Raw genomic sequence first — 25,594 nt, 5'->3', positions numbered from 1 at the left:
TGCACGTGTGTATCACACTGGCTAGCTCACTCGCGCTGCTCTGCACTGCACTCATACGCTGGTTACCACTGACATTGGGACAGCAGATTAGCGAAATTGTAGGGCAACCTGGTCTCACTCCGAAGTCGCCGAATACTGGCGCTTGATCAGAGACTAAATGAGAGGAAAAAAGCTGTGTATTTTGAAAACAGACGATGCATGTAACAGGCTGAAGTTAACACGGCGTCCCAGAACGTCAACAACCAACACACCCAGGGTACCTTGGACGTCATATGTGGACGTGGAAAGTCCATGACCAAACGTGGACATGTGACGAGGTCACAGTGAGGATGTGTTGCCTAGCGCCCACCGTCCAGTTCCCCCCTTGTTAACACCATGAGCTCTGTCAGCATTGTTGCTGTTGTTAGCACTTTTTATGGCGTTAGCACCGTTAGCTGCTCCATGTTGAGAACCATGCGCAGACAACTCATACGCTCTGAGTTTCATACAAAGCTGAGTCGAAAACAGTGGCTGGTGTTTTTTTTTTGTTTTGTTTTTTTCTTTTAAGAATTTTTTGGGGTTTTACTTGATGGGACAGTGGTGGTGTGAAAGGGGGAGAGAGAGGATGACATGCAGCAAAGGTTTCAAGTCAGAATCGAATCTGCGGCTGCTGCTGTAATAACATAAGAACATAGCCTGATCAAATGGGGCGCCTGCTCTACCAGGTGAGCTACTCTGCACTGAAGGGTGTTGACATGTTTACGGCCTAACCAGTTGCTACTAATGCTAGAGCTTATGCTTAAGTTCCTTATGTTAAACCTAGCCACATATAAAAGTAAAAAAGAATCAAAAAGAATAAATTCAATATAAAACTTTACAGTTGAGAGCTCAAGAGATAAGTATGGAGTTCACAGTTTCATGCGACCTGTCTAAACTTTCCAATTTACATTCAATTTACAATTGAAGTTTTAAACCAGTGTACCATTTCTGTTGAGGCTATGATACAGTTTAACAGAACTTGGTTCATGTTAACAAAAGGTAAGCTGTGGAGTTTTACTTGTAGCATCACAGAGTGATATTTTCATGAATTACTCTTCATTTCATTTGTTCTTGGGTTAGGGTTTCTGCCAATAGATTGACACTATCTCGCTAATCCACAGGTGGCAGCCCTGCTGACAGCAGATGTCAAAATGACGTCAGAAAGACAGTGCACTCTTACGCTGGACTGACATTGAATTTTGGTTGGAATGAAAATCGGGTTGATGAAATTTTAAATCTGTAATGACGTTAGAATTTCACATTGGACGTTTTGCAGACATTGGGCACTGTTCATCATACGTTATGACTAAATGTCGTTATTCTACATCAAGAACACCACAACTTAGAACCAACAAAAAATTAAAGTCATCTGTCATCAGGAATCTTCATCAAATTAAAGTTGGCATCAGACATTGTCCTGACAGAGTTTTTGTCCCCCGACATCACATCCTAAAGTCAACCAAAATATTAACGTTGAAAGACACTGGATGGCCAGCTGGGAGTTGATCAGTGAAAGGCAGGTAAGACAAAGACTGTGAGCAAGTAAACATGGATGTAAATGATGCAGATTAAAAAAAAAATACACACAGTGTATTTAGGTGAGCAACATTAAATGCAACACAAACTCCTTGAGCACCTGTAAAGCAGCACCTAACATAAGCTCCTCCCCCGGCTGCCCCTGATTGGACAGAGTGTCTCACTGTCAGAGATGCTGTCCCACTTCTTTAACGACCATGTGAGCACACAGGAGGAGCAGAACAGATCAGTGTCTTAGTCCATGTCTTTCTTAAACAGCTTCAAAGGGTCACACTGAATAACTGAAAAGTTGTATTCTGGATTAAAATTTTAACTCCTAACTTCTGTCTCACTCTCCCTGACTGTGAGCATGCATTTCTTTTTCTTTCTTCCTCGGACATTTAATCGTTGCTGCCGGGTGCAAACCTTGAATTTTCAAAAGGTCAGCTTTTCATGAAACAAGAAAAACAGCCTTGTTTTTTAGCTTGTTTTTCAAAAAAGGCTTCATTAAACTCAGGGGCTGTAAAGTTTCCTTCCCCTCAGAGAGGCATGTAATCCCTGAATGAAGTTAAAACATCTTCAAATTAGTGAGTCAGTTTTAAAGAAACAGATTCCTAATTGCATTAAGAAATGTGCTAATTAAAGCAGAGTAAAGCACAGTTGTTATTTCTGGGAACAGTTCCCATTTGTAGATGAATAAAGCCTCCTGGATGTTGAAAAACAGCAGAAACAAAGTCAAACAGGTTTTGATCAAGCAGCTTTTTTAAATTTTCCTGCTCTGGTGTCATATCATGGTTGCCATTTTATGTCCATGGAGTCTATCACTGCAGAGTTGTTTTGGAGATGGACCTCAAGGTCCTCCATAATGAACTTGACAAGAAAAATCTATCAGGCTCATGGTTCAATAGGATATTGAGGTGTTCAGGTCTCCCACTGAGAGAGAAGGTCAACACAGACGCTGGCTGAACTTTGGCGAAATGTTCTGATATTTAGGATGCAGCTGTAGATGTCAAATTAGTGTTGAGATGAGCTGTTGTCTTTCAGTCCCTCACTCACACTGTCTGTCTCCCTTTAAGTCTCTGATTTAGATTCTCTCCTTGTGTGCGTCCTGCTTTGCCTCCCTCTGTATTTTGATATCCTCGTCTCTCTCAACCAGACATATTCAAAAGGTGTGCACACACAGTGTACAGTGAAGGCAGACTTTCATTTTCTCTCATTTTATTCACTGACTAATCCGAGCAGTTGCTTGAAGATGTATGTATAAATATATCCCCTTTGAACTCTGCAACAGAAATGGTCCACCAGTGCCTACACTGGTATTTGTGCTGATTGTAATGTAATTTCTTGTAGTATCTTCAAATTCATCATATCCCTAAAATCTGTACAGCCTAAGCTAAACAGTTATGTGAGTCAGTATACCAGAATAATCAGTATTTAAATTGTGTCATAAAAAAATACAAAAATTGGATGTTTTGTCATCAGATGTTACAAAATAAAATCATTCATTCCTTTGGTGCTGCCACATATTCTGCACCTCTTTGCATGACACAAAATATAATGCAGTGTCGTCATGACAGGGCCGAGCATGGCAGGAAAGACAGAAGTGTTAGTTTTCTGCTGCAAAAAGAATAAATGCTCTGGCTATTATAGCTTTTATTTTAGATAAGTATATACAGGCCTGTGCTAACAACAATCCTCTGTGGCCATTATGGGGAAATTCATGGGAAAATTACACTGAAATACTATGTTTGCATCACACATATGGTAAAGTGACGTAAGGTCATGACGTGATGATGGGGAAGACAGTTGTCTTAGTTTTCAGCTGCAAAAACAATGCATGCAAACAACAATCTGAGGGATTTCCATTTTTAAAGGGTTAAACATTACTTTGTCTTCTTTTGTGAAAGCTGCAGTAATCAATATTTTGTATATTATGATTTATGCAAACGTGTATAATAAAGAATAAACTAGCATAGAAAATAGATGTACAACGAGATCAGGAAATCAAAGGAGACCCGTGTGGTCAGTTTGGTGGTCTGTTGAAAATTGGCCCTAACGTAGGAGTGACACCTCAGTCTTATATCAGTCAAAGCTATGCAACTGTAAACATGTTTCACCTAATCGTAGGCATTCCCACATGCTACATATACCTACACGTACGCTAACAATAAGCACCACAAAGAGCCAAGAGCCACTAGCAGACTGCAACTAGGGTTGTCACCATACCAGAATTTCAGTAGTCGATACCAGTACCAGTGAATTTCCACAATTCTCGATACTCATTCGATACCATGATAAAAATCAAAAAACAGAACTCGTGTATTTCTAAATTCACTACTTTATTAAAACTGTTTCAAACTTTAACTCTTAGGCCTCATTTACACCGCAAGCGATGCGGCAGCACACGTGTATTCACACCAAAACCGAACAGACTTGTCGCCCAGCAGCTGCTGCTGTCCAGTCAAAATACAAACCACACCCGAACAGTTGGTGGCGGTAGTGCACTGTGTCTGCAAATCTCCAATAAACCCCAAAGAAGAAGAAGTGAGTTTGGACCCAAAGCCCAGGGTGGACAGGTTCGTGTGCCAGTGATTATTCCAACACTCGGAGAATTAATATTCAGCACTACAAATGGGTAAGTACATGAAACATGTGCCTGTCAGGTCTCGAGATGTCTACGGTGGCCGTGAGAGGTCACAACATGCAAACTTGTGTTTTTTGTTGAATACCACGACCATTTGCTTGCGACTCGTGCAAAAAATCTATTTTCGAGCTTGCTCGGGAAAGCAACACAACTCAAGCAGCACGTAGAACGGATGCGGTGTGAATGCTCTAACCTGTTAACACGCTTGCCGAAATGAAAACGCAAGTAAACGGCGACCGTTTGCGAGTGCTACGCAAACGCATCGCTTGCGGTGTAAATGAGGCCTAACCCTAACCCTCTCTGCACACAACTCCTTCTACCTGACTTTTCGACAAGCCGAGGTGTTGTGGCTCCAGCAGCACTTGTTTCTAGCAAAGACGATAGAGAACAGGCGTTCTTCTTTGGCGCTCGTCCTCAGCACCGACTCACGCGCGTATACTGCCCCCATCAGTTCCAACAGGAATCAACACGGCACGCTGAGGGCAAAGTTGTATCTGGTACTTACAGTACCGGAAAAAAACAGGTGCCAACGTATTATTTGCGTGTTGGCATCGATTCTCATGAAAACCCTAATTGCAACTGTGCACTGCCACATCAGGTTATTTGTAGTGATGAACCCACAGAGAATTATCCTCCTCAGCTCTACAGAGCTTTTCAACATCTTTTAGCTCATTGTTTTGTTTTTCCAGCCTTAAAATTTGCTGTTTCAGTTCAGTCTTATGGTCACTCTGTTTCCACTAGCAGCTGTGTTTTTAGAGAAAAAGCTCTGATAGATCAACTTTATGCTCGGCCACCTGCGTGGCAACAAACAGCACACTGACAAAAGTTGGGGACTAGCTGCTGAACAAAACTGAGCAATCACCGAAAAAAGAGTTAAAAGCAGAGTAAAAGTTTGACTTGAATTCATCAGGTGGACAGAAACAAGAGTCCATGCTACTCTTGTCTGCTGGGTGTGTAAATAAGCAGTTGTTTGCTAACACTTAATCAACTTTGTAAGGCGCTTATATGCCAAACACGTGCGATGTTCATCTGATGAAGGAGTTCTGCCCCAAAGTGGCCAACAAATAAAATAAAACAAAAAAAGTGCAGCTTTAACACAGGCTGTTCACAGAAACTGTGTTTCCTGCAAAAGTTACTGCACCCAAATGTGTACCTTTCCTACGAAATAAGGAGCCAGCAGTTCATACATATTCCATGTTTTTTTGGAAGGCTGTGATCATGCAACCAATGTGCAGAGAGAAGTAAACAAGGAAGCAGTCCTGACCTGTCTTGTAAGGAGGCAGCTTTGGGTGATGGATGGGACACAAAACCATGGACTTTCCCAACAGATGCATTTCTGAGTCATTTTAGAGTTTCAACCATGTCACCATCACCATGTTCTTTTTCCTGAACCTAACCTCAGTAGCTTTACGTTAAGGATGTAAAATCATTAGTGAGGTCCTAATTCGTAGGATATCACACAGATTATTGCGTGTGCATATTTGTTGGATATCATGAACCATTTTACATGTTCTGTATCAATATTTATTAACAGTAATTGTTCTTTAACACGAGGTGATGACAGTTTTATTTATACACTATATAAGCCTACACTCAGTTTCCAGTACAATTGGCTAAAACTAATGCAGTCTAATGTGACAAACCTGTGATGCATCCTATCTTCATTCAAGTTATAAGAATAATTTTTTGTTGTTTGTTTTTAATGTTGATTTAACTTACTGGTCATTTTTGGAGGCTGATATTTGCTGCTCTGCTGAGCTGAACTGTATCACACTGAGAGGTGTAATACTTTGTCTCTAGCATTTATATTAACATGGGTAAACTAAACTCTGCGACAGTTTCAATAAAAAGTCTAAATTATAACCTTGAAGGTAGTTTATTGCAGTAAGGTGTTTGTTTGGGAGAGATGCACTTAAGATTTTGATTACGTCTTGTTCCTGCTGAGGTGTAATATTCTTATTGTAATGGCTCTGGGGATAAGTGTCTGCCAAATAAATGAAACATAATGTACTCCCTACAGGCCCCGCAATAACACAGCATGTCTTACCTTAACCCTTAAACTGAACATAATTCACACCTTAATCTTAAACCTGAGTTGTCGCTCTGATAAAGTTCCTTGAAGGTATAAAACCTGCCAAATGTCCTCATTTGGCACAAACATGCAAAGTGAGGACACCTTGCCGTATGAGGACCTCGGCGCTGTCCGCGGTGCTGAAGCAGCGCCAGCTCCTTGTGAAGGTTTTGCACTTGAGGCTTAAACTGCGCCTTTGATGGATTTCCTCTGACAGTTGTCTACCTGTGTGCGTGTGCGCGCGTGTGTGCCCTAACAGGCATTTATAGCTCGCCCTGCAATTGCATAACAACGAGTTTGATTGATATGACTTGCACGTCCGGAGCCGTCATCTTGTGCGTTTTGTACTGTGCTCATGTGCGGGGAGGGGAGGGATACAGACACAGATAACTTGACACACAGCCCCCATCTCTGCTGATTGCTGAATACATTAGAGGAGTGTGTGAGGTGTAAAAAGGCGTGAGTGGAATAGATAACTAGGAGTCGGCTTGGAATTTTCCATTCAGTGCCCTCCCCTCCCTCCCTGCTCTCTCCATGTCTGTATATTTGTAAATGTACACATGTATTTATGGCGCCTGCGACCCTAAAGCTACCCTCTGTTTCCGGGAGCCGGACACTCTGCTGCAGTGTGAAGCAGCTGCCGTGTCCCGCATTGCAGCTCCGCAAGGACGCGGGAGCCACAATGACTGTGTCAGCCTCCAAAGAGTCGTATTTCACAGTAACGATGCTTCTCGGCGGTGGCAGGCGCGTGTTTGGAGGGTTCAGCCTCGCAGTGTGGTGAGGGCGAACAGGCGCCATGTTCGTGCACACGGCAGGGGAGAGGTTGTTTTTAAGCGCCTCTGGTTTTATTCGGCTCCGCGCGCCTGGAGGAGGTGAGGAGCTGCAGGGACGGTCGCCAATCAGAGCAAAGGTATCCCTAAGTGAGGGAAGCAGCGGTGGTGCATGTGCAAGACGAGCACACGGTGAACTTACTGACATAAAGCCAACACACAAGTTGCCAAAAAAGACCAACAGAAAAGCCACAAGTTGCACAAATCAGATCCAAATCATTCAGATGTGCCACCGTGCCAGGTGCACACCATCTGCAACCTGAACGCAAAGAAATGACCCAGCTGGATAAGGAAAGGCTCAGGACACACTGTGCGCATGATGTCACGTTAACATTGAGATAATACAATTAGTTTTCTCCAGATGTTCATCCTGTTCCAGCCTGGGAACATGTGTGCGGGGCCTGAATGATGGAGCGCGTAATTTACTCCAGTGTGAGTGGGGGGAGGGCGGTGTTTGAGGAGATGGATCCAGAGGCAGCTCCGGCAACACGGCTTCACTGGCAGCCTGCTGTTTGTGCATCTTCCGCGAAGGACAAGATGAGAAGAACTGGAAAATAACTGGCTCCATCACCGCGTGACCAAACTCTCACTCCGCTCATTCATCCACTCATCCGTCCATCCCTCCATCAATTCACTCATTCATCCACCCATCAGCTATAACACAGATGAATTCAACATGCTTGGCGACATCAATAATTGGCCGAGTGACTTAAAGCAGGCAGAAATACAGCAGAGCCTACCGTGCACAACGAATTTCAGCCGAGGTGACTTTCCGGCGATAACCGAGGCAAGAAGCGACAGCAGGATGAAAGAATTCATCTTTCTTGAAGCTCTTTCTCGCGAAGCCGGTTTGTTAAATGATTAAAACCGAACGAAGCGCTCCTCAAAATCCTTCTTCTTCCTTCAGCCTCCTCTGTGGTCCCTCCCCGATCTGCTGCGTCCCAGATCTGTGCCACCGACTGCTGGTCCCAGTCCTATCTTGTCCGTCTGCTCCGCCGGCAGTTCAGTTTGGAGAAGTCGGGGTGTCAGGCTCCACCTCGGAAACAAGAGGCAGAGGGGGGAGTGAAGCCTCCAGCAGGGACGCAGGAAAGAAAAGTGGGGTTGCAAAAAAAAACCAAAAAAAAAAAACCACATGACTTTGGGTTTTTAATTAGAGGCGTGCAGCGTCATACCTGTTGCTGAGTCTCAACATATTTCCACACATCATTTTTCATCTGACTGTTGAATCACTCGTGTTGTGTTCATTTGAATCTCTTTGTGGTGTTGATCACATTGTTTTTATCCAGGTCTGAGATTTGGGAAAATATTTTCTAAATGTCATATTCTAACGCTGTTGGACAAAAACAAAACAACATAAGTCCACTTCCATATTCCATATTTCACTTGACCTTCTGACACGATATATGAGGCTGCAGGGAAATACTCAGGGCCATTTTGTGTTTGCACACAAGCCCTCACACCAACAGCCAATAATGATATTGCTTCAGCAACTGCGTCTACTGTAATGTCTAATCAATATGTGTCAATAGTGCCTGAGTGCCTGACTGGGAATGAATCAGCACTTTGGCTCTGCTGCGTTCGCATTTGTGAAGTTAATTGATTCAAATTTGAAAAATTCAGCCACTCTAGATGGTGAATGGATGTTAGTGGAAGCAACTAAACACATGCTTCCATTTCCAGGAGATTGCTCTCTGCACCGTCTAAAGCGTCATCTGGCTTTCTTTGAGGAGTTTGGGAGCAGCCAGCTTGTTGCAGGGAGGAACCAGCGTGAGGCTATTCTGAGGAGAAATTCCTGCATTTCCTCGATTCAGGAAGCCCTGTATGCCACGCACAGGTGGAGAAACAAACCTGTAAGAACCACCCACTGGGGAGCCAATTTCCCTTTTTGAACATCTTTTGAATGCCTTAATCGTCTCTTAATGTCGCCCCTTAAATCAGCCCCTTTGAGTTCAGTCAGGGATGTAACTCCTTACTTACAGATGTAAGAGCAGCTCCAGACTGCAGGGGTTCAACTCCAGTTGTTGTGCTCACTGAGACTCACTCATTACATCGTCACACAGGTTTAACCCCAAATCATGAACCGCTTTACGAAGATTCTGCTGCCTTTTGATTGGTTTAATTTTAGCCCAAATGTGTGGTGCTTAGATTAGCAGCCAGCTCAGTGTTCTACCATAACAGATGAAATCATGTGTGTGGCTCGTAGCTCAGATTTAATGAACACTGGTTGTTAGTGTGGATCTCATGTATCAGTCACTGACCTTCCTCCTGTCTCTCTACCCCTCTGCTTCACTGCATCATCATCAGCCCAACAGTCTCCTATATGATGATGAAACCTCTAAATGTTTCAACTTTCTAGTCTGATGCACACATGACCTCACTCCACAGTGATGTCATTTTATATCATGCAGTCAGTGCAGTGCTGGGGTGGGAACACTTCCACCACAAGATGGCAGCAAAAGCAAGAGTTTCAAGCTTTGATTCAGACTCCAAGGTAATCATTCTGCCTCCTGAATGATCACAGCAGGAGTCATGCGTCTCCTTCAGCAGCGGCTGTTTCTGTTGCTGGTTGAGGGTTTGATGGTGAAATCAGCCGCTATGCTCCTTCCCTTTAAGGTTACCATATCAGGAGGAGGGACGAGAGGATGATTAAGTGCAGGAGGAAGAAAAAGAAGCAGAAGAAGATACTTTATTAATCCCAGAGGGGATTTGTCACCATGTTGTCACACACACAGGCCTGAGATACACACACATGCACAAACAGGACCTACACATGGGCCTTGAACAGGGGTCCCGAACAGTTGGGGGTTCAGTGCCTTGCTCAAGGGCACCTCAGCAGTGCCCAGGAGGTGAACTGGCACCTCTCCAGCTCCCAGTCCACACTCCATGCTTGGTCCGCATAGCCGGCGACCCTCCAGTTCCAAAGCCAAGTCCTTATGCACTGAGCTGCTGTCACCTGAAACGTCAGCGTTCAAGCTTTTTTATATGATTAAAGGCAAAAGTCTACGATCTGAAACACAGAGCTGAATCTTTTTAACCTTTAGTTTGATGACAGGTCTTTTATTAAAGCTAGTAACACGAGACAAAAGCAATCAGATAAATAAGATTGTTTTCTAATGTTGTTAAATATTTGTTCCCATGGACAGTGTGATCAGATAATGAGGTTAAGTCATATCAATCAGGGATAAAATGCTTATAAATGATAATGAAATGACTCGTCTGTGCAGCCTGTATTAAAAACACTGTCTCCTTCTTTTAATGACCTGAAGACTTTCCTCTTTTATCCAAACCCAATCAGGCTAAAGGCCTCACAGCTCATCATTACTGCCTTCAACTTACTTCCTAAAACACTTACAGATAATTGATGTAAATTGGTGTATGCTTGTTAAATGTAATGAATCCCTTAAATTTGTAGCTTTAGCACCACTAGCTGGAGACAATCAGTGGAACCAGTGGACTGTAGGATCACACTGGGAACAAATACACAACATTGTTGATGTTCAGAGAAACAACATTATTCATATTTTTGAATGATGATGATGATAATAATAATGATTAATTTATTATATCGTATTTTTTTCTCTGTGTCCTTAATAAATTCAATATGTAGACATAGTATGAGACAAGACATACAAGAGATACAGAACACCACATTATACAAGTTTATACGAAAAGCATGATTCAGTAAAGTGCAGCCACGAACAAGCTGCAGAGTCAGACGCCCCGCAGTCTGGATGAATCCTGCCTGAGCTCAGCAGGGTCGACCACAGCCTGGATGATACCACTGTGTGAGACAGAGAGCCTGCTCATATATCAATATTTAATATTTCATATTAAGGCAAAGTAGGAAGGCACTCCTGCATTTACAAACACTTGGCTGGCTCTACACCATCGTGGAAGTTTAAGAAGCAATCTCACGCCAGGCCACATCAACAGGAGCATCCTACAGGAGCGCCACACGTGGGCAGTATAGAGCAGCGTACAACATGCTCTAAGAGGAGCTTCTCTCTTTACTCTCCAATCTGTCTGTGGATATCTTCATCATCAGATACATCACTGGCAACATGATGGCTGAGATTAAATAAATCTCATTACACACGTTAAGAGCAACACCAGATTAGAAGAATTCAGGAAATCTCCTGTCTTCTTTCCTTCTAACAATCATAATGTTGCTCTCATTGGCAGGGTTCAGCTTAGGGTTATATTTGATGTCTAAACCAGCACCACAGTTTGAGCAAATCTTCAGCAGCTGTTGTAGGCCAGTGATGTATAGGCAGGAGATCACCTGATCATCTGCATACATGAGATGATTATTCAAATACTGCAAATATGGACGACTTGTTTTCAGTTTAGTTTTTTCATTTTTACAGCGATGAAGTGTTGTGAAATTTAATATAACAAACACAGACACTCGTCACTCATTATTTCATTTAGCAAACCTCCAGAGAGGATTAAACCTTCTTCTAGTGATTCTCTGATCATTTTCTCTGCTCCCAAACCACAGCAAGACAGAAACCCACAGGATCAGTGGAGGAGCAGAGGCAGAACAGTGACTCAACAATCTGATGTTTTATTTTCTAAGTTGGAAAATGAACCTGCACGTGTGTTGCATCTTCTGACCACTTGAAGAGCTTTAAAGGGGGATTTATACCTGTTGCCTGAAGTGCACCACCCCAGAAGTGTAACCACATGTCACAGTGCCGCAGACCTCCTGTTTATGTTTATAAGCTGAACCTATTTCTCTCAGAGGAAACAAAACTTTAATTCACATTTATCAATCAATTATTTATCATTCAATACAATAAAGCCCCATGCACTGCCATCGAAGTCCTGTGTGTGATTTATCCTGGCTGCATATGTGTAGAGATAAACTTTGGTAGTTGCTAAGCTAATTTATGCAATGTAAAATGTCATAGGCTTGTGCTAATTGTTTTTGTGGGGAAACGTGTTCAGTGTAAGACCAACCCTGGAGCTTGCTCAGTAACTGCCAGCGTCAGACACTGATGCAAAAAGCTGTCCTTTCATGTCGGCATGGTACGCAGCCAGTTGTCTTTATTCTATAATGGTGCTCGGCGACATCAGGGAGAAATGCAGCAGGACAACAACATACATTAAGAGGGTGGAGGTCCAAGTAGGGTGGACGAGTCCAATATCCACTGACTTTCACCGGGAGGCTGATGTTCACTTCTTGCATGACTGTAAAGCCAAACCCTGTTCCTTGTTCCTAAACCCAACCATGTGTGTGTTGTCAAATAAAAAAACACCAATTCGCAGTGTTGTTCTGACGTAGTGCTTTTATTTTGAAAGAGACTGTATCAAACTGTACATTTCCTGTGAAAACAGAAGTGTATTTTGAAAACAGACAATGCATGTAACAGGCTGAAGTTGACACGGCGTCCCAGAACGTCAACAACCAACACACCCAGGGTACCTTGGACGTCATATGTGGACGTGGAAAGTCCATGACCAAACGTGGACATGTGACACGGTCACAGTGAGGATGTGATGATCGCCATGACAGAGGCTGATGCATAATAATAATCGAGGTGAGTTAGATTAAATATGTAGGTTGGTTGTGATGTTAGTGTCTCACCGGATTAAGATGGTTTTTAATGAGTTACACTCACAAAAGAAGGAGCAAATATATTTGCTTGCTCATTTCATCGCAAAAAAATCAGCCTGAAAATATTGTAACATGCATCATGTTTATGCTGCAGAAGCTGCTGTGAAATCACATTTTGGGCTGCAACAATCCAAAACACCCCCTGAGGACGGTAATAAAATGGCCTTTCCTCTGACACCATGCCGAGGCCTAAATGAACATGTTGCGCTCTTAGTGGGGATCCACAGCAACGTTGTCTTTTCACTTTTCAAACATCCAACATTTTAGTCCTCTGCTGTGTGATAAACATAACTGTGACTGATCACACCAGAAATTAATACAATATTTCTTCTGCAAAACATCTGTCTGTGTGAGGCTGCTGCAGAAGGTGAGGGTTGTTTCAGTTAATATGTCGAGTCATGCCCACTTGTGTCATGGTAATTCAGCTGGAAAGGTTTTTCCTCATCTCTCTCATCTTTTCAAGGACCTCTCGTCACCGCTCATCTCCTCGCTGAAGAGCTGTAGAGACCACCTTCGTCCTGTGCAGGTCAACTCCAGCTGAGTCACAACCAGGGAAAATCAAAGTTGAGACAGTGAGAGCTGCAGGCAGAGCACATTGAGACATTTTCAAGACCAGAATAATAAAAAACGAGCTTAAGGATGCACAGAGATCCACATCCTGTGTAGGTTTAACTCTAATCTCAAATTCAAATAAATCAGTGTATGAAAATTGACATTTAAGGAGGAAAAGTAGATTTTTTTCAGTTGCTGAGGAAAATCCCAAATCTAAGAAATAAAATTTGAGCCAATAAAAACAACTGTATTTCAGAACAATAAAGCAACCCCAGGATCAAGAGCTAAAATGAATAATATTAATAATAAAAAAGGGATAATGTGACTTCTGAAAGAGAAACACCGTACTGCTTTTTACTTGTTATTCTATTTCCAGCACCTCAGCTTTGCCACCCTTGCTGTTAGCTGCTTGTAATTTAGGTCATCTAATCATGTAAGCCTATTCCCCCGTCACTCTGGATAACAGTGCCAGCCAAATGCCTTCAACGTAAATGTAAAATGTGTCTTGTGCTGTAAAGAAATGTTTCCATCCTCGCCGTCACACCAGAGGAGGAGCCTGAGACCCACCTCACAGCAGATGCAAAGAGACCGTAGTGTTCTTGGTGGTGTGTGTGTGCATGCCAGTCATGGGAGGGGAGTGGCTTTTAAACACCACTTTAATCTGCCCCTTTGGCTTTCTGTCCAATGGGAGCAAATAGTTGTATTAAAATAGATAATATGACGGGCCAAGCTGGGCTGGAGGATAGCACCACCAGACAGACCTATATAACAGATTGAGACATGCAGAGATAATCCAAAAGGGTTTAAATCTCTGCTCATACACGTGATTATCAGTTTCCTTTCTTTCTTTCTTTCTTTCTTTGATTATTCTGGGCGACTGCATCACACACAAAAAGTGATTTTCTGTCCAGTAAATCAACTCAGAGCACTGCAGGTCTTTAAACTGCACTAAAGGTGAAGCAGTTGCTGGAATAAATATGGCATTGCACATTTCTGCAAACCACAAACACATACCATTCGTACATCATTATGTAGCAGATGCATTTAAACTTTACATTTCAACAATGCTGTGGTAACGTGTGGATAGGTTTAGGCACAAAAACCCAAAGACTGAACTTAAAATACTGCTGCTGGAAAAAAAGCAATAGGTTACTAACAATCACAAATGTTCAGGGGCTGAGCAGCAGCTGGAAACACAGCAACAACTCGCTGTAAAACAGTTTTGTTGTTTGTTGGCTCTGAACAGTGGTCTGCAGCTTGGCATGCCTCCCTCTGAGGTCACACCATCGACCACCCCCTCCACCTCCTGATGACAAAGTCAGCTCAGCTACTGCGTCACTTTAACAGCACTGATATGATCCTGGATGGCAAAAAACTTCCTCCAACTTCAGTCTTAATCTTTGGCTCGGCAGTCTAGTCTGCAGCCTCAGTCACTGCTCTTGTTATAAAGTTACATGCAGAATATCTTGGTGTGTTCTTTGATTCTGGTTTAAATTTTGATGAACAAATCAACCGTCAGAGTTGCTACTCACAATTAAAACCATTCCTGCACGCTTTTATTTCCTCTCGCCTCGATTATTGTAATTCCATCTTTGCAGGAATCAGTCAGTCGCCATGTCTCACCTGCAGCTTGTACAGAACGCAGCAATAAGACTCCTCACTGGAACCAGGAACAGAGACCATATCTCTGTACTCATCATCTCTTCACTGGTTACCTGTCAAGTACGGAATTAATTTTAATTTTTTTTTATGTGTGTTTAAAATGCTCAGAACCCAATTATGTTTTCATCACGAAAAAATATTGTCATGGTGGATTACTACTCCAAATGTGCCCATTAATTATTTGCATTTTTTTTTTTTATTAGGATACTTAATTATATGGGTTATTTTTCGTTGTCAACGCTGAAATCTCCTTACACCAAAACTGACGATAAATAGTCTACACAGACCTTTTCTGAACAAAAAACATGATTATTTATTTTTCATGTATAATTAACTCATATCTATGAATAAAGCACATTGCAGTTATATTTTGTATTGTATTTATCATCGCGACTGAAGTATCTCCAGAAAACAGTCTGCTGAAAACCTCCTGAGAGATATTCTGTGCACATGGGCGATGCTTTATAAACTGATTGTATGGTTAGAAAATTAAATCAGAACAGAATTTATATATTTAAACAGTATTTAATTTACCGATCACACTCAGATCCATCGTCTGTTCAAGTGGACGAATATTTTTCAAAATCCTGACACGTGTCAGTAATATATCTCATGTTCACTTTAAACACACTTTAAACACAAATGATGTCCTTTAACGATGTGATTAATAGACTGAAATGGGCCTTGCTCTTCCTCTTTACCCCATGGCTGACCATACTTGTTAAAAAAAGGGGGGCATGGCTCTACTGCAGTCCACTGTCAATGATGTTAAATACAGTGATTGGCTTATAGACATCCAATCAAATAGTTATGATTTCCTTTTTACTTTCGTACTGTTGCAACGTACATACTGTTGCATGCAGTCTGCAAAAAATCAGGACACACTACTGTTTCATATCACACCCTGAACTTTGACTTTCTTGCTTTCATATCGGAGATAAAACAGACGGCACTTACCAAGTTCACCAGAGACAGCGGTCGACCTGCAGAGCTCTGCTGTTGTTGCTTTGCAATGTGTTTCACTCTGAAGTTCTCACTGCACAGACTGTAGATTCTAACATATAATATTTGCAACAGTGAAATTACATCTGCAGCTCTGTCAGTGTTATTTGTACAAGTCTGTCCTTTATGTGTTTGTGATGTTTAATATTGTTCACTTAAACAATTATTATCCCTGTTATTACTTATCGACTGGTCATCAGCTACCTGAATGTGCTGTCATCCGTCACTGCAGCTTCAGTCAGCTGTCATTTGTCTGGAAGTCGGTCGATGTGACGTATCGTTTGGAGGATTGCAGGTCAGAATAACCAGTAAAGCATGCTGGCTCACAGACTGCAAAATCTGCCCGGATGAAGTCAAACATCCTGGTATTTTTGACGTTCTGCATTGGGACATACTTAATCTTTTTCTAGCGTACTATGGGGATTGGAATGCACAGGATACTACTACTGCAGACCACTTAAGATGGTGTGGAACACTGTGATTGGCTTACAGACATCCAATCAAATAAGTCTGTGCATTTTATTGACTTTATTTATAGATCTACAAATCCTAGAAAAGTCCTGTCCTTTAGAATCGATGGGGGATCTGAACAGCTGCATGAACTTGCACCTGGTTACATTTCTGAACTGCTTATCATGTGTTCACCTCATGACCCCTCAGATCTGATGACCAATCACTGCTCTCCGCTCCAGCCAGTGAGAAACCAAAGGTGATCAAACATTCTCAGTTGTTGGCCCTAAATTAGATCGTCCCTCTCTACTGATTCATCTCAAACCCACCCTGAGACCCATCTCTTTTCTTTAGCCTTTTGTTTTCTTTTTCATTTTTAATTATCTATATTTAATTATTTATTAGCTGTCTGTGATCAAGATATTGTAAGCTCTTGTTAACTTACTTAAATTCTCTTATTTACAATTGGTTTTTAACATGCCTCTGTTTTATTCAGTCTCTTTGTGAAGAGACCAACGTTTGTTGTTTATAAATGTGCTTCAAATAAATAAATGAATAAATATGATGATACATATGAAACATGCAAATGTGACGCATTTGTGATCTGCAGAAATGTTCAGTTCCAGTATTTTCTCCTGGCGTCTGGGCTGCAAGGCTAATTCACCTGTCACCATTTGGTTTATCACCATTTCAGTGCAATATTCTGTTTTTAACGTTGAGTCAGCCGTGGAGGACGCGCAGCAGAGGAGACAGGAAATGTCAAAAATATCTAAAGACATTCATTCGTATTTTAGCAGGGGTACACAACGCTGTGAGAGAAAACAGACAGCCTCAGTGATACTCCTCTGCACATAATCCTTCGTCAATCATTAAAAAAAGAAGACAAGCATAGAGTTGCGTGGCAAACTTCCAGCTGAAGCTTTGTCGTCTTACAAAGGAGCAACACAGCCACTTTGTGTCTCAGATTGAGACACAAAGTCCTCACAATGGACTCACAGCGCGGAGATTAAGTTCTTTGGTTATGCAAGAAAATGTCTGCATCTCTGCCAATTTCCCAACAATTGAGTCGTTTCAGAAGAAGATCCACTGAGAGATTAGTTTTGAGATGATTGGATCAGTTTTTTCTCCCCATTTGATAACAGTCCAAAATATTTTCCATGAAACAATTCAAGGCAATCCACACACATGCACATGCACACGCACACACACACACGGTAGGTTTAAATATAAGCATTTAATAAAGTCAAATGAAAAAAAGAAATCAGTCAGTTATGAAGAAGATAGCAAACAGATCTGTCATTGCAGAGTGTGAACATCATTTACATCCTCGTTTCCTGGCAGAATAAAGCATTGTTTGTGCGTAGTGCATCTACACAGTTTGGTTTCTACACAATAAGAGCATGAGTGACACTAATCCCAGAACTAGATAAAATGATAGAATGTACCCGCCGCACACAAACGCCCTTGACCTCAATATTTACAAGATAACAATGATCAGGTGAGCATTCTCTCTGTCGACGGTGAGAATGTTACTGAGGCACATATTATTCAGTGTTTTTTCTATGGGTACAAAATAAAAAAAAGTGTTTTATCTTTAATATAAAAAGGAGAAATCATACTGATGGAACAAACAGTCGTCTATTGTAAATACATGATAAAGAATATGTTACAAAAGAAAGACAGAGATCCAATTTGGACCTGACAAATGTGTTTGAAGTATGAAATGGGAAAGGATACATTCCTATGTACATTATGGTATGCCATCAGTCCCTTTGCACTTGCATCTAAAGTGTAGCAGTGCCTTTAACAGAAGCACATGTCCAATGCAGCACACACGAAGCATGCTGAACCATAAAGTTGAGGATCAGAAATTATTTGGCTAGTCTATTCCATATATTTATTGCAAGTATCAAAAGCTGTGTGGTCACATACACTCACAGCCGATGCTGAATTGGCAGTCTTTGACATGATCCTCTGTGGGGAAGCAGAAATAGCAACCCGAGGGTCAAAAGGGCAAATGTTTACTTGGCTTGTATTGGCGAGTGAAGACATACAAGCACACTTGTACAATACAGATGATTTAACAAGCACCTGATATGTTTGGACGATGCAAAAAAATGTGTCAAACTCTTTTCATGTGAAAATTGAAACTAGTTTATAATAACATGCTACATTAAAAATGAGACCTGTGCTAAGTGAGCCATCAGTTGCTTATTCATAGTAAAAGTTGCTGGAAAGAAAAGCACAGCAACCACGAGAGCGCTCTGTCTACAATCTGGTCCAACGTCATGAGATATTCATTTGACAGTGAGGTGGCTGCTGAGATGCAACTTTCACTCTAAAATTAGAAGAGGGCGAGCACAACAAACTGGCTCTGTGAGCAGAGGTCTCTGTCCCCGAGTGTCCCATCAGGGGTCCACAGTACAGAAGAACTCAGAGTCAATATGGCCGCCCCTTTCACCTCTTCCTCGGCTTTAAATAAGTTTCATGGTGAACCTGCCACCGTCACCTCCGTCCCCTCCTCCACCGCCCATCGAAGAGCGAGGAACAAAGTCAATGGTCGCTGTGTGCTTGATCTGACCTTTGCTCTGGCTCCAGAAGAACATGAAGACAAAACAGATGGCCACTGAGCTGAGGAAGGACAGGAAGCCCATGGTGGTGGCGATGATCAGGGTCTTTGCGTCAAACGGGTACGGTTTGGCCATTTGAGCTGAGGAGTTGGCAGCTTGGGTGTTTGAAGGCTCGACCCAGCCCTCGTCTGAGAAGAAGGGGATGGTTCTGTTCCGAGGGAGCCCCTTCACATACAGACCCACAGTCAGGCTGTCGTTGCCGGCTGCATTGCCCGCCAGGCACTGGTACGTGCCGCTGTCCTGAACTTGGGCAAAGCGCACTTCCAGAGTACCGTTGAGTAAAACTCTGATTCGTCCAGTTGGAGAAACCACATTCTTATGGGACGAGATCCAGGTGATGGATGGGAATGGATCCCCATCGGCCTTACAGGAGAACAGAACTGTCGTGCCCTCCTCTACTCGGGCCTCCTGCGGCCTGCGGTCCATGATACGGGCAGGGCGGCAGGTAAACAGCCGTGGGAGCTCCTTCTCGGAGAAGTCTCTGAATTCCCGCTGTCTCACCGCATCAGGAGATGAACAGGTGGGCTGATGTCCATCAAAGTTCAAGCGCAATCTGCGGCGCACCACCCAAAGAAGCCGGCAGTCGCATGCTAGGGGATTCCCATCCAACCGCAGCACCTGAAGGTTCCCCACAGAGTGGAAGACACTCTCCTCTAAAGTAGTGAGCTGATTGGATGTCACATTAAGCATGCGGAAATAGGCCAGGCCCCTGAAGGCCCCCGGCTCTATTCGTAGCAGGCTCCCCCCTGCTAGGTGTAACTCTTGGAGTCTCAGAAGGTCCCCGAGCAGATTACCCTGGATAACAGTGATGGGGTTGTAGGACAGGTCCAGGTAGCGCAGATACACCAGGTGACGAAGTGCTGAGTAAGGAACAGTACTTAGGTTGCAGCTGCTGATGACAAGCGAGGTCAAATTAAGACCAATCAGGCTGTTGCTAGCCACAGTGTCCAGGGCCGGCCAGTTTGCTATCAGGAGGCTCCGCAGACGGTGGAGTCGTCGGAAAGCGTTGTTGGGCAGTGTGGAGATGGTGAGGCGGAGCATGCGAAGACATGTCAGGCTCTGGAGCTGGGACAAGGCTTCGGTGGGGACAGAGGTCAGGTTGCTGCGGTCTAAGTTGAGCTCCTGCAGATTCTGCAGGCCAAAGAAAGCCCGCTGGGAGATGAAGACCAAGTCGTTCTCCTCGGCTTCCAGAGTTTGAAGGTTCACCATTTCTTTGAAGGTGTAGTCCAAAAAGACCAGAATCTCATTCTGGCTCAGATCCAGGTAGCGCAGACTGGACAGGCCAGAAAACACCCCGACTGGGATGATCTTGAGTCGGTTATTCTTAATCCGAAGCGTCCTGAGATTCTGCAGGCCCTGGAAAGCCTCCACCTCAATCATGGAGATTATGTTATCGCTGAGATCCAACTCTTGAAGTTGCAGGAGGCCAGAGAACTGGCGGCGCCCCACAGTCTTAATCTTATTGTGGGATAAATCCAAACGCCTGGCATCGCTGGAAAAGCCCTCTGGCACTGAGTTCAAATGTTTGCCAGAGCAGATCACTTCTTTAGCCTCAGGTCGACACACACAGCGTGGAGGGCAGCTTCCTGCAGATACACCCAGTCCAAGCTGCAGCAGGATGCTCCACGCCCCCCATCGCACAACTGACTCCACATACATCGTACCCCCGGCCTGAGGAGAGACGCAGACACAAAGACATGAGCTCTGATGTTTTTGACCATAATACAGAAATGTTCAGGTATAAATAAACAATAATTTGATGTTTATAAGAGATAAAGCATCAGAACTGATTTTAATGGATTTATTTTCCTCATTTAGTTTAAACTTGTGTCAGGACATACCGGTTCAGTCTCGGTGTGCAGATTCTCATAACCAGTGGCAGTCACGTAGGAATCAGACTTGAGCTAAGTCCTCTGTAGAGATGTGGTTCTGACAGTAGCATGCCCTGTACGGTGGCCTGGAAAGGACAGATAGAGAGAAACAAGTCTTTAAAGCAAAAGCTCTAAGGATGTTCACCTTCAGTTTAAATATATCCACCACCACCACAGTGAGGGGGGGGACTAAAACAAGAAAAACTCCAACTTGGATGTTTTCCTCCTGCTGCTGATGGAAAACCAGGACAAAGCAGACAAATTAAAAACCAGCTACAAATACAACTTAGTGAGCAGGCGGTCCTGCCCTGGTTCTCAATAATTCATTTAGTGCCAGCTGGTCTCAGAGAGACGAGTGACTGGGGTACTAATGTGGATCAGAAGTGAAGGAGAGACAAACACTTTCTAATTGTTTGTTGTCGAGTGTTGAATCAGGTTTGAATGCCATATTAAACTGTGTATGAAGACCAGGACAAAACCAAGACAATAACACAGTGACACTATTTCTACTGCTCACAACATCCCATAATGAATTTCTGGAGCTCCCTCTGTGTATGCTCTGTACGTGCCATTTGATATGACAGTGAACACAGCTCAAAGTACACACGGAGTGCGTCCAGCGTGAAGCAGATGTCGCGGCTGATAAGAGCGGCCTACATCTCTGTACCACAGACAACAAAATCCCTACTTAACTGATTATCAAAGAATATGTCTCACTTTTTACTCTGGATGTTTTATCCTCCCAAAGACTGGGCAACTTAACACGCGTGGAAGTGTCCACATATGATCTGCCCTAAAAACAACAAAAAGGTATTAGTGAGCGCGGCCTCATGCGCAGCGTCTCTGTGCAGATGAAGCCTCAGGGGGATGAGAGCTTTGCCCCCCTGGCCCAGGCATCTGGATTTAGGCACGCCAACTGGAGCCAGAGCCAGAGACAGAGACAGGGGAAGGAGGATGTAGACTTTCAGAATAAAAGGAGTTTAAATACCAAATAGTCCAGAACAACATTTTAAAAAAAATCTATCTATCTATCTATCTATCTATCTATCTATCTATCTATCTATCTATCTATCACATGCTTGTCCAACCTGGTCTCACTCAGAGGTCGGTGAATGCAGGTGCTTGGTCCGTGACTTTGGCATCAGACACGGACGAAAAAAGCTGCCCTGACATGTTACAGTCACCTTTATTCTGTAACGATGCCTGGTGATGTCAGGTAGAGACATGGTGGGACAACAATGTAAGTTAAGAGGGACAAACTACAGTCGAGCGGGTGGGAGGGGGGGGTGGATGTGTCCAAAACCACAGACTTTCACCCCGGAGGCTGTAGTTCACTTCCTGTAAGATTGTAAAGCCAAACCCTGTTCTTTTTTCCTAAACCCAACCAACGCACCCAGGGTACCTTGCACGTCATATCTTGATGTGGAAAGTTCATGACCAAACGTCTGTGTGAAGAGGGTGGAGTGCGAATGTGTTGGTTTGTCTGGGAGAGAGATTCTTACTCTGTAGCGATGCATCGCTTTATGCTGATTGGTCAGAAGTGTTGATGGCTCGAAGTACCTGCTGACAGAGTTTGCGTTGAGCTACATTATGATGTGTTCAAGTTCTACTCAGTAAAAATGATGTTGGGCGGTGGTAAATTCAACACGTTCTCATTCCAAAGTGGCTCAAATACCGCAGTTATTTCGGCGTCAGACACCTGATGCCAAAAGTCACCTTTTACAGAGGTATGACACGCTGCTGGGTGGCGTCAGTTTGTAATGCAGCCAGACGTAAAATTTCAGGGTGTTTTGATACGTCACTGATTGGCCGGACAGCACCAGTTGCTGGATGGCACCTGCCATGGCAGAATGATACGCTGTGGACAGCGTTAGTTTGAAACGCTGCCAGTAACAATGTAATATAAGTAGCTGTGAAGACCCTATACGGCGAGCGAGAGCTATGATGGATGGGTCCGAACCCTGGACTTTCACCTGGGAGGCTGCTGTTCACACACTCAGGACACCTAGCGCGTAACATGCAGATGTGAAAGTCCACTGAGAGAGCAGAGTTGGGATGAAACTAACTGAAGTGGCATTATGATGCATTTAAGCTCTACTCAGTAAAAATGAGTGTTTGGTGAAGGCAAATTATAATTTATAAAACGTAGTTTTTGTTGAGAACCTTGAATAAATTCAGATGTTTGAAGGAGAAACGTGTTGATGTTTTCACAGCAACATGAGAAGGATATTAGAGAAGGAATCATGACATATTATATTTACTAAAGAGGCCTCTGAAGCAGTTTTTTTAATGTGACAGAAAGTTATATTAAAGGTTGTTTTATGGATGTTTCTGATTAATTTGTGTTCATTCAAAGGTAGTGTAATGACAGACTAAGTATTGTTAAAACAGTTCTCCGGGGGAATAAATAACAACAAAAACAAAATAAACAACACAAAAACATTGCTATCAGCCCAGAATAGTACAATCACTGCATCATCTCTACTCTGTTGCTCTTCCAAAGGTCTGACTAGAGTTTCTGAATCCAGATTAAAACTCCATGAGTATGGGATGCTGCAAAGCTCTTCGAGAGAAATTTGTAATTTTGGGCTGCAGTATTGGACCTCACTTGAAACTTAATTTAAGTCATAACTTACTTTTCTTTGCTTTTAATATTTCATCATTATTTGTATTTTTGTGCTGCACATCTATAACATGACTCTGTATAAAGACACAGCCTTTCAAATTCAGCCAAAAGATTCTAAAAAGGTTCAATAAATTTCAATTAATAACATTTTTTTATGTAAGAACTTTGTTTCAAAGTGAGAAATTAGTGTCAAACATCTGAAAGAAAGACGCCTAATCTGCTCCAGTTCCTGACATGAATGGAAAGCATCTTCTGAATCACAGTTAGAGTTCTGAGATCTCTCATCTGAAGGAGAAGCCAGCTGAGAATATGCTTAAATAATACAATGGGTCTGAATAATGAAGATTTTAAAGAGAGAGAGAAAAAAAAAAAGAGCATCCTTTTCAGTTTAGAAGACATGAAAAACAGCGTTGCCCAGATGAGACAATACTTTTAAATCTAAAGTAGAAAAATGTGCTCAAACCCAGATTAATTCTTAAATCATGAAGAGACGGATGAAAACAGACGTTATGAAATAAACAATAATGTGACTGATGATGACGCTGAGTGAAGAAGAAAAGCTGTCTGCACACTGTTGAGGAAAGAAGTCCAAAAACAGCCCCACTAATGTGAAACGCAGCGCACTGAAACATTACATAATTACATTATTCTGCCGGTGTCAGGCCTTTCAGTCCAATAAACAGGTGCTGGAAACTATGTGATGTAAATTATGTATTTGCCTCTCCAACAACCGCCGCTGAAACCTGCTACAGCGCACCAACAAAGGAAACTAACCTGAAAACATCAGCTCTAATTCTTCACACAGCTCCTCCAGCGTCCAACACACAACTCAAAGCCCAACACAGAAACTCAAACAGAGCCACGTTGTTTCATAACCAGCAGAGATATAACATGCCATACTTCAGACACACAGCTGAGACAATCCAAATGTCAGACTCAAGTCTAACCTGCAGCAGCTGCAGCTTCTCACTCCCCACCATCAGACAGTTTGCAGAGCAGCGACTCGCCCTCGCTGCAGCGTCTCCTCTGAATGGCAGAGTTGTCGACAGTCCCAGAGCTACACACTCTTTATCTCATCCCTGCTCCTCATGCACACAGCTCTTATACTGGTTGGCTGGGGGCGCTGACTCACAACCCAACACTGGTGCTCTTTGAGACTCCCAGGACTCCTGTTAGACCGATATATCAGAGCACACACACCGATATATCACAGCACACACACACACACCCCAATATATCACAGCACACACACACCGATATATCACAGCACACACACACACACACACACACACACCGATATATCACAGCACACACACACCGATATATCACAGCACACACACACACACACACACACACACACACACACCGATATATCACAGCACACACACACACACACACACACACACCGATATATCACAGCACACACACACACCGATATATCACAGCACACACACACCGATACTGGCTTTTTATCCAAATCCAGCCAGTTACCAGGATCAGGAGGACGTGCTCTCACCCAAAGCTGCAGTAAAACAATCTGTGTTCAGTCTTTAGTTGTTTCTGTGAGGTGATTCTTGTTTAAAGGCCTGATGAATATTTGACCTTTAAATACTGAGTTTTGCTGACATGATAAGATGGTGGTGCTTTAACCAGGTGAAAAGGAGCTCCCACAGGTGGCTGAGGGGAGGTGTTGTTTTCATGATCCTGTTTAAAATCAAGCTAAAATAAAAAACTAGAAGAGCCAGAGCAGTCATTCTTTTTGCAACAGGAAGCAAAGACTTCTGTCTTTTATGCCACGACATTTTCCCCTTGTGATGACGTCACTACATTATGCTATAAGCCGTCCACGAGAGACGGTTTTGACGGTTTCAAAGAGCTAAAGAACTCTGTGATTTCCTTACAGCAGTGTTTTTGGTCTCATGATGGGCAAACATTCAGATGTGATCAAAGTGATTATTGGCATCATATATTGGAACGCCACATCAGTCTCCTTCGTCTCCTCTCCGTGTCCACATGGGAGGGGCTCACAATTTAAATGTGTTGATCCCTGCTGAGCCAACTTGTGAGAGACAGAGACTGGCAGGTGTGTGATATCTCAGGCGG

At 43.0% G+C, this 25,594-nt stretch overlaps 2 protein-coding genes across 3 annotated transcripts in view; both read right to left on the bottom strand.

The window, feature by feature from the left end:
• The window catches only part of LOC117265723 (semaphorin-7A), a 66,346-nt gene extending 58,143 nt beyond the window's left edge, over nucleotides 1-8,203 (bottom strand). Inside the window, exon 1 of the mRNA XM_033640373.2 lies at nucleotides 7,819-8,203. Within this exon, the coding sequence (XP_033496264.1) occupies nucleotides 7,819-7,897 (79 nt within the window). The 5' untranslated portion in view covers nucleotides 7,898-8,203. The remainder of the gene's footprint in view (nucleotides 1-7,818) is intronic.
• Nucleotides 8,204-17,579: 9,376 nt separating this feature from the next.
• lingo4b (leucine rich repeat and Ig domain containing 4b) overlaps nucleotides 17,580-25,594 on the bottom strand; it is a 31,369-nt gene continuing 23,354 nt past the window's right edge. The window contains exons 1-3 of one of the 2 annotated variants that reach the window (XM_033639976.2): nucleotides 24,439-24,574; nucleotides 20,836-20,951; nucleotides 17,580-20,665 (exon numbers count right to left, since the gene is read on the bottom strand). In XM_033639976.2, coding sequence (XP_033495867.2) covers nucleotides 18,839-20,653 — 1,815 coding nt within the window. In that variant the 5' untranslated portion in view covers nucleotides 20,654-20,665; nucleotides 20,836-20,951; nucleotides 24,439-24,574 and the 3' untranslated portion in view covers nucleotides 17,580-18,838. Of the gene's footprint in view, nucleotides 20,666-20,835; nucleotides 20,952-24,438; nucleotides 24,575-25,594 lie in introns of those variants that run through there. The other variant, XM_033639975.2, reaches the window with a different exon arrangement.

This window comes from Epinephelus lanceolatus, chromosome 10 (genome assembly GCF_041903045.1).
Source record: "Epinephelus lanceolatus isolate andai-2023 chromosome 10, ASM4190304v1, whole genome shotgun sequence".
Taxonomy (NCBI): Eukaryota; Metazoa; Chordata; class Actinopteri; order Perciformes; family Serranidae; genus Epinephelus; species Epinephelus lanceolatus.
Note: the sequence above shows the minus strand (reverse complement) of the source record. Positions and strands in the feature narration are given on the sequence as shown.